At 40.8% G+C, this 16,636-nt stretch overlaps 1 protein-coding gene across 2 annotated transcripts in view; it reads left to right on the top strand.

The window, feature by feature from the left end:
• naaladl2 (N-acetylated alpha-linked acidic dipeptidase like 2) overlaps positions 1-16,636 on the top strand; it is a 175,033-nt gene that overhangs the window by 110,463 nt on the left and 47,934 nt on the right. For both annotated transcript variants that reach the window (XM_028999689.1, XM_028999690.1), the window contains exons 7-9: positions 7,310-7,402; positions 8,212-8,417; positions 9,316-9,444. In XM_028999689.1, coding sequence (XP_028855522.1) covers positions 7,310-7,402; positions 8,212-8,417; positions 9,316-9,444 — 428 coding nt within the window. The remainder of the gene's footprint in view (positions 1-7,309; positions 7,403-8,211; positions 8,418-9,315; positions 9,445-16,636) is intronic.

Genomic DNA, 16,636 nt, shown 5'->3' with positions numbered 1-16,636 from the left:
CGAGATACAATCAGGGTCAAATGTTTGATCTCGACTTTTTTTTTATTTTCTTTCCTGCGATCAAAACATTTGTGCCTGGCGGCATTATGCAGGGCGAATGGGAGGGGGTTGGGGGTTCAGCCCTCCACTCCAGTTGAAGGAGTGGGCATGCGGTGCGTAAATGATTACCTTGGTAAGGGCACGCTGCGAAGTGGGTCTTTACGCCGCAGTGAATTACAGCAGTCCTCCACGTCGGCTCATGGCTACCCTCATCATGGCAGTCCATGTTCAAGGCCATTACATGTGTCAATCAGCGCAGCTTGGGGGATACTCCGAGGACTTAATTGAATCCGCGAGTGAACCACCGGTCGGCCACGTTACACCGGTCGCGGCGGTGATCTCTTAGAGAGGTCAAATTTAACAAGGAATCTGGTCAGCACTCCTGCCGAAGATATCTATCTTCTGCCCCATAAAAATATGACAAATGGAAGGAGGCGTTCATTGGCATGTCATTGGATGGAAATGGGGGTGTGCAAGTGAAGGGTCATTCTTCACACAGAATGATGGTTTTTAATCTAACAATTAAAAAATACATACTGCAACAGTGCCTTGTTCTACCTTTCACCCCGTTGCCCTGCCTCGGTTTTGAAAACTTCCTTGTTTTGCAACTTCATAAATTATCTCCTGGTTGTTTATGAAAGATAATTTTGCAGGAAGTAATTTGACAATTTCTCTTTGAGACAGAGGACCTCTATGTGCATCCTTTCTCCCATGCAGTCAATTTAGACTTTTCTTTCTTTCTCTCTCTCTCACTCAGTTTTTTTTTTTGTTCTTTTTTAGATGCTCACATGTTGTAGCTCGACAAGGCCCTCTTCTGGAGCCCTGGGATAGCGGGCATCACACTGAGGGTTTTTAATGGGGGTATTAAACTCTAATTCCTGCTATTGACTGAAAATCCCCTTCTTATCTTTGCATCGTCACCCAGGAGAGGCAGGGAGTGCTGCAGTGCAGTTGTCTCGCCTTGACAGACAGTAAAGGATTTGTGCTCTGATGACAAAATGAAGGAAAATGGGCTTTAAGTCAAATCCCTTGCCAAAGTCCCAATAAGGATGTTAAACACAGTCTGTATTGGGGTGATTATGAGGCTCCTTGCTGTTGTTCAGGATAGTACTATGCAATTTTAGAATGTGGCCTACACTCAAAAAGGATGTTGTGGTCAAGCCTTCATTTTTAATAGAATTTTTTTCTATTGTGTCTATCTAATCTGCATCAAAAATACTTCAGGCTACACTTTTATATGCTATTGTGTAAACAACAACCAATAAATACATTTTATTAATTTTTTCATTTGAAAAATACAAAAATCTAGTTCAGCACAGAAAGATAAAAAAAATTCCAATTGCAGAATAGTGCAAAGTTCACATTGGCTCTGAATGTGTTTTGTTGATGCGCCGTGCCAGAATGGAAACCCTTTTCAGGCAAAATTTCAATGCACTTTAGAAACACCTGTCTTGTTCAAAATGAATAGTTTTAACCTTTAGACTACAAAAATTGAAATCTATTTGCTTCACATTTTACCAGTTTACCTGTCGGTTACATTTCTAAAGTTTGCTTGAAATAAAATTTTCACTTTTACTTTTGCAGTAAATGTTTAAGTTCCAAGTTCCAATTACCATATTACCATTTTACCATATTACCATGGGCCAGTGGTTTGCGTATTGTGTAAAGAAACTGGAAGGTTGCTGTTTCAAATCGCAAACCGCCAAGGCACCACTGAGGTTCCCCACACACTGCTCCCTGCTTTGCAAGGGTGATGGATTAAAAACAGAGGACACATTTTGTTGTGTCACAGTGTGCTGTGATGCAGTGTTTCACAATGACAATCACTTACATTTACATTTTAGATATACAGCATTTATCAGACACCCTTATCCAGGGCGACTTACAATCAGTAGCTACATTGACAGTCCCCCTGGAGCAACTTAGGGCTAAGTGTAGTGGTAGTAGGTCAGTAGTAAGCTGTAGTAAGCGAATTTGATCAATTGATCAATTCAATTGAAGTGAAGTGATTGTCACATGTGATACACAGCAGCACAGCACACGGTGCACACAGTGAAATTTGTCCTCTGCCCATCATCCTGAGTGAGCAGTGGGCAGCCATGACAGGCGCCTGGGGAGCAGTGTGTGGGGACCTCAGTGGCACCTTGGCGGATCGGGATTCGAACCGGCAACCTTCTGATTACAGGGCCGAGTCCTTAACCGCTAGGCCACCACTGCCCCAATGAACCTTGAACAGAAACAACATCTGAAAAGAGCAGTCAGTAGTATAGTGGACATTTATGTTGAGTTTACATAACCTGTTGAACCTGACTTTGACCTTTTGAGCTGAGGAGGGCCGAAGGACGTGGACAAAGACTTGACCGGCTGATGGCTCCGTTCGCACTGCTCAGCCACTTGCTGGAACGCTGCGCAACCTTGTCCCTGCACCGGCCCTGATGTCCAGCGATCAATGTGACCAAAATAGCAGCACCCCCAACACGAGCGTCATCGATCTTCCACAGGGGGAGGGTTGTCCCAGGCGCGTCTGCCTTCTCAGGGACCTGTTACGAGCCCATGGAGCATGACCTCCTCGAGCCAAGCCACCAAGCATGGCTGCAACGTTCCATTAGTTCAATCAAATGTGGAGGGCTAGTAATCTGTGCTCTATCGATTGAGCGAAGCACTGACCACTCCGGGGGTTTCAAATCATTTGTTTCTCTCTGTCCTCTCCCCAGCTCTAGCCCTCTGCTTTTTTTATTCTCATTCAATTAAGAGTGGCTTTATTGCTTTGGGCTCATCTGACTGTGCGGTCCTTTCTGCTTTTAAATCGAGACATCAGCATTAAAAACAAAACCAACAACAGGACCACAGTGCATATGCGCAAAATAAAGGAACGCAGACCATTCCAAACCAGCTCCCACCGCCTGCAAAATTTGTGACAGATAATGCGTTTGGTCACGCCATTGTTGGAGTTTTGGTGCTTTGGTGCCATGTGTCAGAGAATCATCTCTCATTCATTACTCTGCGCATTTGTCCCACCGTGGATCAGCCAGGCCATTTTCATCTAGCTACTCATTCAGCGTAAAAAAAAAAGAAAAAATTCAATAGAGGTGAGCGGGGGCCCAGATGAATTCCGATTTTTCCGTGAAGCATTGCCTCCATGCCATGGGCCCCAGCTGAATGCCATAAGTATAATAAATTGCCAGTGCAATTACAGCTCTGGAGCAGAAAACTACGTGAAATATCTGCAGAGAAACACTCAGGGCCCTTTAATTATAATACTGCTGATTGCTGTGCTTAGGTAGCCTGTATTGGTATTGGTTTCATTAACTGTGTTTCCTACTTTTCTTGATTAACCTTGGTGGGGGAGAAGAAAAAAACGCAAAGATGCTGCAATTTCAGATTTGATTAGCAGAAAATGCATTCAATTACTGACCAATTATGCTTGACACATGCACTGTATGTAATGTGTTGTTTGCAGTTCCCATAGATGGTAATTGAGATTCTACCCACTTTACTCAGATTTTTCCTGAAAGATTGGCTTCAGAATTAACACGCTTGAACACCCACCACAAGCATATATGATAATCTAATTATGGCTAATTCCAGAACAGCAGTGGTTCTGAAGGTCTTGCACTATGGCAAGCCACATGTAGTGGACTGGTGTCCTATTCACGTTCTTCTCTAAGATGCAGGTTTAAATGCAGAAATTTAGTCATGTGACCCAAAATATAAAGTACTGAGTGGGGTAAGAAAAAAGAGAAAAATTGCTGTGACAATTTACACTACCATTCAATGGTTTAGGGTCAATTGGAAATGTGCTTTTTTAGATAGAAAACCGTATTTCTTCCCATTAAAATAATATAATATTGATCAAATATCTAGTCCAGATAGCATATACATGTTTGCTAATGAATGGGATATCTGCATAAATGTGGAGTGGACCACTATCACAACAATTTGTCACTTTTAAAGCTTCATAGATTATAGTAAAACATTTTTTTGCAATCATCATTTGGGCTTCTTAAGTTCAGATGAGGATCTGGTGCATGAGCAAATGTGAATTCAACTGCATCATTCGTTTTGTAATATTTTCTATTCAAACTCATTTCATGAATTTTCAATGAAAAGCATAAATGACTCAAAGAATATCTCGAAAGTTATATTCATTTTTTTTATTTAAGATTATTTTAGCATTAAGCTAACAGATCACAAACAAAAAATTATTTGCCAAAAAAATCTAAATTCCATTTCCATTAATTCATTTAAACCATTTTTGTGGACAAAGCTTATAATACTGGGACATATTAGGCAGCACTGCCCACAAGCATCAGAGCCAAGCTAAGAATTGTTAACGTCTTCATGCCTGCGAAGCAGTGCGAGTTCATGTTGGCTCTGAATGTGCTGTGTTTGAGCGCCATGCCAAAATCCATTAGACTGATATTTTTCAATCTATGTTTATATTGTACAAGGATCCCACATTGTCACTGCTGGTAGCACTGACAGCGGCCAAGAAACAAGCGAAATCATATGTTAGCAAAACGGTCAGAAGCCTCGAGGCAGAACGTCTCATCTGCACAGAAAATGAGATGTTTGGCCTTTTAATCATCTTCATTTCCATCACAGCTGCCGTGCGTCCCATGACATTTCTGCACGGCAAGCTGAGTGCGGACAGATTTGCGCTGTTCTGTAGATGAGGTCCGCGGGAAAGACACAGGGCCGGGCTAAAAATGGACCCAAATCTGAGGCTAGGATCGCTGCAACCGTGCCTAATCGCTGGAAGCTGCTCGGGCGGCAAAGCGGAGTATGTTCGCGAGAGAACTGTCCCGCCGATGTCGCGATAACACTTTGCTTCGTGTATTTCCAAAATAGAGATAGTTGCTGTGATAAATGTGCGTGCTACACATGGGGGAAAAAGCTCAGCATCCTGAGCAGCAAAGCCCTTAACCAGCGCTGAGAAGCTGCACGCATGTCCCTGGCTCTTTATCCAGAGTCATTTGTGTGGCTGTCAAACGTGATAAATGGCGCCCGGTGCATGTGAGAAGACCACTGAATTTTTATACGGAATTAAAGTACTCAAAAGAGGCAAACAGGACTCTGTAGTCGTGAACCGCGGTTACTGGGTCTCCCTGTTTGCCTTTATTTGTGTCTGCGCACTTACATCTTCACTGGCGGCTTCATCTTTATTTCCCTGTGATATTTGGGCCACATTGAGCTTAAGAAAAATAAAATGAAATGAAAAAGCTACTGCCTGTACAGCAGATAACGGCGGCCAGCACAGGCATCGCTCCCTGCCTCTGTCTGCTGTCTTAAAAAGGAATTTTCAATTCGGTCTCGCCTTAAACCTGCAAAGGGACCATATCACGTCCACCAATGCTCCGTGTGAACCCGAGAAGTCACTGCCCGCAGATACTGTGCCACGAGGGACAAGAGACACTGCAAGGAGAGGGAAAGACTTTGGGCTTTACATGGGCTTTACTATCATCCACTGCGCCATTGGCATACAGTAATTAATATTCAGCACTGACCATTAATGATCAGTGCCGCGCTCGAGGAGTGAAAGAAAAAACAGGAAGGTATTTTTTTCCTGAAGTGCAGACAGTCACCTGTCTATATTGCAATTCCACTCCTGTCACAGGGAAGAAACAACGGTATTTTTCTGCCCATTCCTGAGAGCAAAGCTCTGGATGGATTTCAGGTTGTCAGCAGAGAAAAGAGCATCAATATCTGTGGGCTATCTACTGGTGCATTAGAAGTCTACAGGATGTCAGGTTAAAGTACACATTGTGTTTATCTCAGTTGTTCATGAATGGACCACTAAGCAGTGGTCTATGCGGGTCCTTGCAGTCTCAAAAAAGATATGTCTCACTGACATGGGGAATTTGTTCTTTTTTTATTATTGGTGTGTTTCAATGCATTTAGGTTGTTAGGTTAAACTGATGAGTACCAAATAGTTGGCTCCCAAAACACCACCATAATAATCCACTTGAACTAGGATTGGCATAATGTATTAGTTTACATGGGTGGCAATTTCTTTCCTAAAGGTTTTAGAGTAACACAGTTTGAGGTCCAAGAATGTACAAATGTAACAATGAACTGTGGAACCCAAAGCAATGAACATTACAAGGCATTAGAGAACAGTAATTTCTCATTTTTCTGCCAGTTGAATCAATGTTATAGCCAAACATGAATCACATGTCGTTTGATTATTAAATGTATGTATAAATGTATTTAGTTTGTGATAATAGTACATTTAAACATAGATACTGGCTTGGGTCTTACTATATAAAAGCATAATAAAATACTAACAAGATCGCAGGGCTAACAGGTTCAGATTCTTGGTACACTTCCCCAGCTAGGCGTATCAAGGAACAAAAGCGACTCCTTCAGAGTGTTGTGTGAAACTCCTACACTCATCACAGGTGAATAGAAGCAGTCAGTTCATGTCTCAGAGGAGACTGTGATTGACAGAAAACTCTGCAACTCAAGGCTACTTAACAATAAAAAGCATTTAGCTCACTAATACAGTGCAAAGAATAGTAATAAAACATTACACCCAATATGAAATATATATATACGCTTTTAATTATTTTTGAAAAAAAAAGATACAAGATCAGTTGCTGAGGCTTTGTATAAGCAAATTCCAGGGCATTTGAGGTGACTTAAATGTCAAATTAAGTTAATTTAAAATTAATTACATTTTGCAAACCGCTCATTGCACATCTGTCATTGATGACCTTGAATTGTGTTTTTCATCCTATTACTAGAGAACTGATGGTCAGCTTGTGCTTGGTCATTTTTTTTGTGTGTGTATTCCAGGGATTGATCATGAAAATGATAAATGAGACAGGTATTTATCACTAGGGACACTTGTGTGTCCTGGGATTAGCGTCCCGTTTTCACATATATATATATACTTGCCTCATATGTCCAGACCATCTTGTCATTAAAAATTTGATGTGTCAAAGATTAGAATATTTATTATTTATTAATTCATCGACCTATTATACGAGTTTTATTGTCTGTATTTTGTCTGTCTGTATTGTCTGTATGTCTGTATTACCTAAGACAGGCAATTGCTTCATTCGTATATGGCTTTAGATATCAACAAGCCTTTCTACAGTAAATCATTTTTTAGAGTAAAATATTAATCAATGTTTGCTTTATTTTCAGTACCAATTTTCATTATGCATATCCAGGAACATTTTGAAATAATTTGAGAAAACGTAGTATGTCTGTTGTTTTTGGTTAAGAGGTTGTATTTCAGCATGTTTAAATCTTTCTTTTACAGCAAGAAGGACCATAAAACTCAATATAAGTTCTCAGGCATCCTACAGAACAATTCATAATGTCATTGGTTATCTGAAAGGAAAAATCAATCCAGGTAAGGGCTGCTGTTAAAAAAATTGTATATAAGTAGCTACATTTAAATGCAGTTGTGTTGCCACCGAAAATTTAAGAAAACACTTTAGAAGTATCTCATGGACTCCTGTTGATTTCTCTTGGTGACTCATTTAGTGCTATGCCACAGAACTGAGCTGGGATCTTGGTGCTGAAGTTGATAAACTGCCATCTTAAAACAATGTTGGCCACCACTGCTTCAAAAGCAGGGCACTTACCTTCTGCAAATGGCCTTTTAATTACCGTCCAGCGCTTGCCCCATGTGGGTGATTTAATCGATTTCCCTGATGCAGTGGAGGCCCTTAATCTCCTTCTCCCCACGTTTCTTGCCAGATTGTCTACCTGTTTAAACACTTCTAAAATTGCCCCTCAGATTTACCGTCTGGTATTAGTCTGTCATAATTGGCCGCCAAAAATTAAAATAATGACCACAAATCTTTATTGAAGGAACTTTTCAAGTGAACTCTTTTACCACTTTCCTTAATACGGCCAATTTCCATAAGCGTGGTCATCTTAGCGACCTCCCCAATGCCCTAGAAGACCAAAGGGGCATAACTTACCATAAATCTCTGTAACGACCATCCGACACTGCATTCTTTAGCCTGCTCTATATTTCAATGCCCAAGGCTACTCTGCCTTGTGCTGCTCAGTCTGCACTCTGCAAAACCTACAGCTTTGTGGAAAGCTCTTGTTCTCACATGAAGGACCTTCCACTTTTAAACAAGAAGGCCCGAGCATGTTTGTTCTCTGTGTGTGTACACGCGTTTGAGTGTTTCCATTTTCCTGCCGTAGATCGATATGTACTTGTGGGTAGTCGCCACAGCAGCTGGTACGAAGGCTCTGAAGCGGACTGGAGTGGTGGCGCTGCTGTCATGACTCAGGTCATTGCCTCTATGATGGCCCAGACCCACAATGGCTGGCAGCCAGACCGCACCATTGTCTTCTGCTCCTGGGGGGGATCAGCGATTGGCAGTGTTGGATCTTTCGAATGGGGCGAGGTAAAAGTCCAGACACTTTTTGAAAACCCCCTTTATTTTTGAGGGGTGTTGTTAGCTTGAGCACTCAGCATTATTCCAAAAACCTCTGCTTGCTTCTGAATGTGAGCCAGAATTTAAAGTGGAGATCGAGTGGGTTTTCTGCTTATGTTGTTTAGGTTCCCTGTTCTAATGACATTCACTGACTGCCGTTTGCATTAGATCTAAATTAACTGGTTAATGACGAGTGTTCAGCATATGGTGAACAGAGCATATATTTGCTACACAGTGTTGCACCACAGGACATAACAGAAATGCTGTAATGATCCACATATCCTATGCTGATCCACCGAATGCTGCAAACAAAATGCAGGTTACAGGCAAGAACAGCAGCAGTAATATGATGAACAATAAATTTGCAAAAACAGTGGTGGGTTTCAATCATTTAGGAGTGTCAGTCATTTAAATTGAACACAATAATAGTCTATGATTAGTCATAGACTAATGGTAAAAATGGTAAAATGGTAAATAATTTAGTTTTTTTTTATGGGGGAAAGGTCTTAGTCTTTGATTGCATGACAAACTTGCAAGAAGAACCACATTTTTATTTCATTTTGATGTCTGCACCTTATGAATTGTGAAGATATGAAGAAGTGTTCTTATATGGAACAATAATGTAAATGAATAATTTGTGGTAAAAACAAAAGTATTTTAAGGTTAGTGGTTTTAGAATATGATCTATGAGCATGAGAATTCCAAATAATTCCCATAACTGTCGATGTAATGAATAAATTTTCTGTTCTTTCTTTCATGAGCTCAGAAACAAATGTCAGTTGAGGCCTGTGTATATTAATGATTTTTTGAGAATATATGTCTGTTCTGCTGATTTGGTATTAATAGATGCCATGCTTTCCTGTTGCAGGAGAATCGTGTTGTGCTTGAGAACAGTGCTGTAGCTTACATCAACCTCTTCAAGCCAGTCAGGGCTGGAAGGTCTGTCTTCTCAACAGCGTCTCCCTCGCTGCTCCAGCTCGCTTCTGACATCCACAAGGTGAATACATGACTTGCCTTTCACATTTCACCTAAGTCTTTCAAGTAAACTTACTTTCCTAGAAATCCAAATTTAGTTCAGTCCCATTTTGTAAATGCAAGGTGCTCCACAGAATCATTTTCTTTAAATTGCATAAATTGCATTTTTTGTGAGTATAAAAGCTCAACTTGTTGGACTTTCTGTTGGGTTACTTGAAGTCTATTCTGGCTTTAAACCTTCTGCCGCATCAGCACTTTACCCTCAGCAAGTTGATTTTTTGGTAACATTAGACAGTCCGCTCAGCCAGTTGCAGCTCCACTGTGTGGGTCATTTTGTAATCTCTTTGTACAGTTGTTTCAAAAGCCTGCATCCTATCTATCAATCTATCACGACATATCTCTTTGCGTTTTATTGTCGGCATAATTTCTCTTTATTTGGATGGAAGGCAAGCCTATTTATTTTCCCAGAATGCAAATATTTTACCTTTAAAAGACTTACATCTGTTAAAGTGAAAAGTGAAGTGATTGTCACATGTGATACACAGCAGCACAGCACACAGCGCACACAGTGAAATTTGTCCTCTGCATTTAACCCATCACCCTGAGTGAGCAGTGGGCAGCCATGACAGGTGCCCGGGGAGCAGTGTGTGGGGACGGTGGCACCTCAGTGGCACCTCAGTGGCACCTCAGTGGTACCTTGGCAGATCGGAATTCGAACCAGCAACCTTCTGATTATGAGGCCACTTCCTTAACCACTAGGCCACCACTACCCCGTTAAGCGTAAATGAGCCCATCCATCATACCTTTTGTATATTTTTCCTTGCTTTCTTTATTTCCACACACACACACACACACACACACACACATATATTACTGGATAGTCACTCTCTGTAGCTCATCAACGTGATTGAGTCTGATTTCCATTCCTCTTCACTTCTAGATGTAAGCTTGTGCAATTGCACTTTGTGAGTTTAGCACAAAGAAGTGCTGAAAAGGTTAATATATTAAAAAAGATTGTCAATGAGTTCCTTGACAAGGAACTCCAGCTGACAGAAGCTTTCTGTGGTTCACAAAGGGTTATAAGGGGTCATGGTAATGGCAGAAGCCCCATTATTTTCTATGAAACAATAATTCCGTTCATTAGCCTAAATGCCAGTCCACCTGTGACATTTCAGAGTAATAAAGTCTTCAGAGTCAAAGTCTTGACCTGTTCTGCGAGCACAATCTGAATCTCATTAGAAAAAAAAGACAGCTCTCGTTTGGGAACATTTTAAAGTGCAAAACTGCACCCCCCCCCCCCTTCCTTATTTCCCCTAATTGTAATTAGAGATGGCTTGCTTTTGTCCAATGTAAACCCCACTCCACACACACACTAGTGAAACATGCACATAATGTAAGGTGGTCACACATAGAATTTCTGCTTTTAATGGCCAGAGTTCTGGTATGGCAGAGGTTTGTTAAAGGTCATGAAACCATCAAAAATGTTTTTTTCTTTGCACTTATTTTCAGTAGAATGTTCTCATAGGTGACAGGGCAGCCAGTGATATGCTCTTGAATTCTTGAGTCCCCCTGAAGACACTCAGGATTTAGTGTCTTGCTCAGGGACATATAAGTAGAAAGTGGGACTTGAACCTGGGTCTTCTGTTACCCACTCGGCCACTACCACCCTGTATTCTCTGTAGTCCCTCTCTCACTCACTACCCACCATCGCTTAATTTTAAACTGGGTTGTGGGTGCCGGAGCCCATCATGGGCACTGAGTTCAAGGCAGGGACTCACCCAGTGTGGGCCACCAGCCCACCGCAGGGCACATTCAATTCCCTGACACGCCCACACTTATATACCAGAGGACACCCGGGCCAATGCAGGGAGAGTATGCAGGCATACACAGACACTGTCCAGGTTCTAATGTGTGACCCTGGAGGTGTGAAGGAGCAGTGGTGGCCAAGCGGTTAAGGAAACGGCCCCGTAATCAGAAGATTGCCGGTTCGAATCCCAAGTCGCCGAGGTGCCACTGAGGTGCTTCTGTGCAAAGCACCACCCCCACGCTGTCATGGCTGCCCATTGCTCACCTACCTGTTGGACCAACTGTTTACATGAAATACACACTTTAAACATGTGCAGCACCAAGTTCTGTCTAGCACTAGTCCATCTAGTTGCTATCAAAGCTATCAAATATATATATAAATACTATATATATATTTATACTTGAGTGTCAAGTACCATCATTAGTATTGATATCGAGTTACAAATTCTAGTATTGTGACAAGCCTACTGTCAATAGATCCAACCTCTTTTTCTCCTAACTCTAATTTATCCCCATCATTATCTGATGGTTTGTAAATTTGCTATGACTTGTGGTAATCATATCTGGTCTAACCTTCTTCCATACAACAAGCCACAAAATGCCCTTATTAGCATGAAATTAATTCTTGTCTAATGAAAGAAGTCGGGTCTGCTGGAGCTTACTTTCGTAATTGCTTTAGAGTAATCAGGAGCTGCGATTTCAATGACAGGAAAGGGATTTTGTGTGGTGTGATGCATATTGATTAATGTTATCTTGCACTAGTGTCCAATCATATTGAACTGCTGTTACAAATGCAGGCAGAATGCAATATGCAAACGTACCTGCATTTGCATAATCAGATATTATTATGAAATGTTCAGTTGTATATTGAATGTAAATTGATTGTATCTTTATTGTGGATGTTTAAACAGGGTGTTTGGGAGAGGTACATGTGTCTGATGATTCTACCCTGTCTAGTCACCTTTTTAAGCATAAATTATGACACTGCACATTAAAAAAAAAATTAGGCAATACAGCCGAATGATGAAATAAAGATATTTGGGGAAATTCCTGATGTGCTGTGGAGTATTGAATTAAAATATTGAACTCTTAAATCAAATGTGTCAAGTCTAATCATAAACATAAATCACATTTGTCAAAGTGCAAAAGAGCATGTTTCAGCTTCTCTCTTTATTGGGTCCATGAGCTGTTCAGCATTTCCATCTAGCAGTTAAAACCCTTTTACAACCTTGTCCTGTCAATTTTTCTACACCATTATGCACCCACCTAGTACCAGAATATAATAAACATGTTCCCTTCCACTACTTCAGATGTTGCAACTAACCTGTAACACCAAGTAAACAGGTTGTATGCAGTGCCTATTGTAATATAGATGGCTAATTACAGGGAGCACAAGCACTTGAATTGTGTGTTTACTTAAAAAAAAAACAGTCACCCCAGCATTTATTTGTAAGTTTATCAAAGTTAAAGCTTCATGCTCAGCCTACTTGGAAAATCTTGTGATGTCGCTATCATCCCCTGGTCATCAAGACATTGTTCCGCTAACATACCTGCAATTTCTTCTGGACATAAGAATTTCAGAAAATATCAGAAAAGAATGAAACATAAACTTAATGCTCAGTTAAAAAAATTAAACCACTTAATTGATTTTTTTCTGGATCCGATTATTTGTTTCTCTTTTTAAACTGCGTGTTGAATATGTATTGCAGTGTTTTATTTATGAATTCCTGTAGTTTTTAAATGATGTGCTTATTTAGAGTTTATGTTAATCCCTTTTTAATTTGAATGGTTTATTGCTGGATTAATATTTAATGTGCCAAATATTACAAATATCACATGAAATATTAAATGCAGTGTTCCATTCTTTTTATAATTCCTTTTCATGGACCATTGAAACAGGAAATAATGAATTACTTCTTTCCATGGCACCTGTGGTCCTCTAAAAAAGCGTTTAGCTCCTGCCATGCTGTGAGTTAGAAGTATGATGCCTGCTGCCATGTGCCTAATTTATATGAACAATGGCAGGACATTGTAAGTGATAGCGAAAATAGTGTGCATAAACATTTGTTCGTGTGAACAAGTGGTCTAGAATATGTTTCCCAGAATGTCCTGGATTGTTAAATCAGTTATTAGAAACTAAGGGCCCGCCTCCTCCATGTAGCCTAATTGTGCATTCAGCTCTCACAGATTCCTTGCATGGGCTCAATTAAGCTGTTTGTCCTCTCAAGCATCACTTCCATCAGGTAGGCTCCACAAGCTCTGTATTTTGAGACGTGTTGAATATACAGTAAATCACACTTACACTGCGCTGCTCTGTAAGGAGTAGAGATGCCACCGCGCTGATACGTTTCCAATGGGTGCTTTGGAACCAATTATAATAAAACAGACACTGCAATTGGGATTATAAAATTTAGCATACAAATAAATTGAGAGGCCTTTCATCATCTAATTGGGCATTGTTGTACCACTGTGTGTGTTTGGTCTATTTTAAGCCCTGGCTTTCTGAGGATCTCTCTTTTCCCCGGGTGAAAAGAGAACAGTGTCATTCCCTGGATAAAATTTTTCCCCAAAAAGACCTGTCATAGATTTCTGAGCTGAGAATTCTCGCGAGTTTTGTTATGTACAAGAAGATAGGTTCCCATGCAGCACATGTTCCAAATCATGATGGGCCTGGCATGTCATACTTTACCCCCATCCATAAAGTTCTCAGAGGAAAGGTAAATATTTCATTTAAAAAAAAAAAAAAGCTGGAACATGCAATAAATGTCCAGCTTGGACCATCTGTACTGGTTCCACCTCAGAAGAAGTGAACTTAAATGTGTTAAGCCCCGATAATCCACTTTAAACCCCATTTCTATGACCACAAATCAGGAGATTCCCTCGCCACATTGATTTGAAATGTGCAGCGAGAAAACTGGGTCACATTGGTATGCGTTGTGCACGGGAGTTTTGCTTAGTTGTGTTATTCATCCGTTTTGGGGTGTCATAGCTGATCAGACATGTCTTTTTATAGTGATAGTCATACTCAAACTCCTGTCTGGAGGATTCCACACGTGCACCATGTGCATTTTATTTATTGATGACTGCATCTTCTTCATCTTCTTCTTCTTCCTTGCTGCTCCTGTTAGGGGTTGCCACAGTGGGTCAGCTGGTAATGCTGTCTGCACAACTGACCTGGCAAAAAAGTTTTATGCCAAATGCACTTCCTGTCGCAACCCTCCCATTTACTGAGGTTTGGGACCAGCACCAAGAAACGCACTGTCACATTGATGCTCACATGTCAAATTCAACTCTATTCATATAATTTAGTGCATTTCAAAACAGTGCTTACTATTCATACATTATATTATATTAGCATAAGTTGTTAATAAATGTTTGTTGCATGCTTATCATGAAGGGGCAGAGAAGGAGTGACATTATGTTTATTTGAAGAGCTGGCTGTATTAGCCCCTTTAAAACTGACCTATATATAACCTGACAGCTTGATTGTATTCAAATGAAAAGTCCATTTTGAGGCAAAAATGTAGTGTGTAATCTCCTCAGAAATAGTCATTTCTGATTAAAAGGACATACAGGGCAGTTCAAAAGCAATCAGAACAGTGTTCCATAAAGCCAGGAGATTTAGATTGGAAATGGTTCATGTGTCTGAGGTAAAAGGCCACCCCACCTCACTGGTTCATCTCAGGTTAGACAGACATTAACATGGACAAACTTCATTTTACAGGGCAATGTTCTTCTTCTGGTGCACAAGAAATTCCCTATATTTTTCTTTTCTTTGCATTTCTCTGTTGTGTGGAAATTATAGACCAATTGACCCACACAATTCAAGAGACCTGACACTAGATTTAACACCAAAACATATTGAAATTATGACATGAATGAGGTTTGATGTATAAATTGTGTGTATTTTGTTTTGCTGCGATATTGCAGAGCTTCTGCTGAAGTATGCTGCCAATTATGCCAATGGGACTGAAGCAAATTATGGGCGAGAAATGAAATTATAGTTATTTCTACCCGTGTGTTATTTGCAGAGTGAGAGCCAGCCTTATTGGTTAGGTGAGGCCTGGCGTGCATGTTTAAATCCCAGTTAATTGCACTGCAGCATTATTTATTGCTTTGTTCTGTTTCATGGTTTTGTCCTCAGTGCCTGCAGGTCATGTGTTTTTGTTAGACGTGTGAATCACCCAGCATCAGAATGCTTCAATGCACCATGGTGCTTCTTCTAAGTGACGGTTGAAGGCTTGGTGCATTTCACACACTGGGAATGTGCAGGTGTCAGTCGGCAAACCGCTGTTACATATCAGAATGATGAAACCATGTGGCATGGTCCGGTGTTTCCTTGGGATTCCATTGCGATAGTCATTGTTTTGCTCGCGTGTTGTGACAAGGTAATTACAAGTCATTAGTGAAGGCGTGCGGCCCCTTGAAAAGAAGCCAGGCTCCAGCACGACTGTTATGGTGCAGTTCGGCCTTCACACGTCGGCCTGCGGTCTCTTGAAATTTTTATCCCAGGCCTCCATCTCCACTCTGGTGCATCGTGGTCAAAATTTGCTGCGGTCTATATCCTGGCTCCTGTTCACAGATGTAATTATGTAGTTTGATCATTTTTATGGGCTGTTTCAAAGACATCTCTCTTATTGACTGCAGCTCATTTTAATGGAATATTGTCAGTAAAGGAAAATGGACGAGGTGTCCTGTAACAAGCACACATGGATGGTTCAGAGAATTTGTAAGTGCAGGGTAATTAATCTAGACAGACCGGGTTGAGTAAAACACTCAATAAAACATGCATAGCACCAAGAATAAGGACAAGTGGGGACAAGAGCAATAGAAAAACTTCATCCTAGACCCCACTAACACAATTCTTAGATCTCTAGTGACCTATCAGTGAGTCCAGACACACAGCCAATGTCTTTAGGGTAGTTGCTGAATAATAAAGAGAAGCTCTCTGTAGTGCAACTTCATGAAGTGTTTTGGGGTTGAGACGTACACAAAAACCGGACAGCAAAACCACACAAAGAAGCTCAGAATTAAAAAAAAATCTGCATTCAGACATGTAGTGTCTATGCTCCCCAGCATTGGAAAAGCCTTTCAGAGAACAGCCAAATCTATAAAGCACTTTTAAAAGAAGCATCTTTAACTTAGCAATCTCACTGTCATGACTACGGACTTATGAGGGAAGGAAGCGCAGAGGTCTGACATGCTGGGAAGGGGATTTATTATAACAAACAATAAATACAAAGAAACAATGGCGCGGTGGCCAAAAACGGGAAATAAAAGGGAACACAAACGAACGTAAACAAACCCGTAGGCGTGTGGCGATTGCCAGAACTGAAATTACGAACATCTACACGGTTACAATGTCAAGTTCACCAAAATGCCGGAGATCTAGAAGGGGCGGAAACATC

The sequence above is a fragment of the Denticeps clupeoides genome, chromosome 13, assembly GCF_900700375.1.
Source record: "Denticeps clupeoides chromosome 13, fDenClu1.1, whole genome shotgun sequence".
Lineage (NCBI taxonomy): Eukaryota > Metazoa > Chordata > Actinopteri > Clupeiformes > Denticipitidae > Denticeps > Denticeps clupeoides.
Note: the sequence above shows the minus strand (reverse complement) of the source record. Positions and strands in the feature narration are given on the sequence as shown.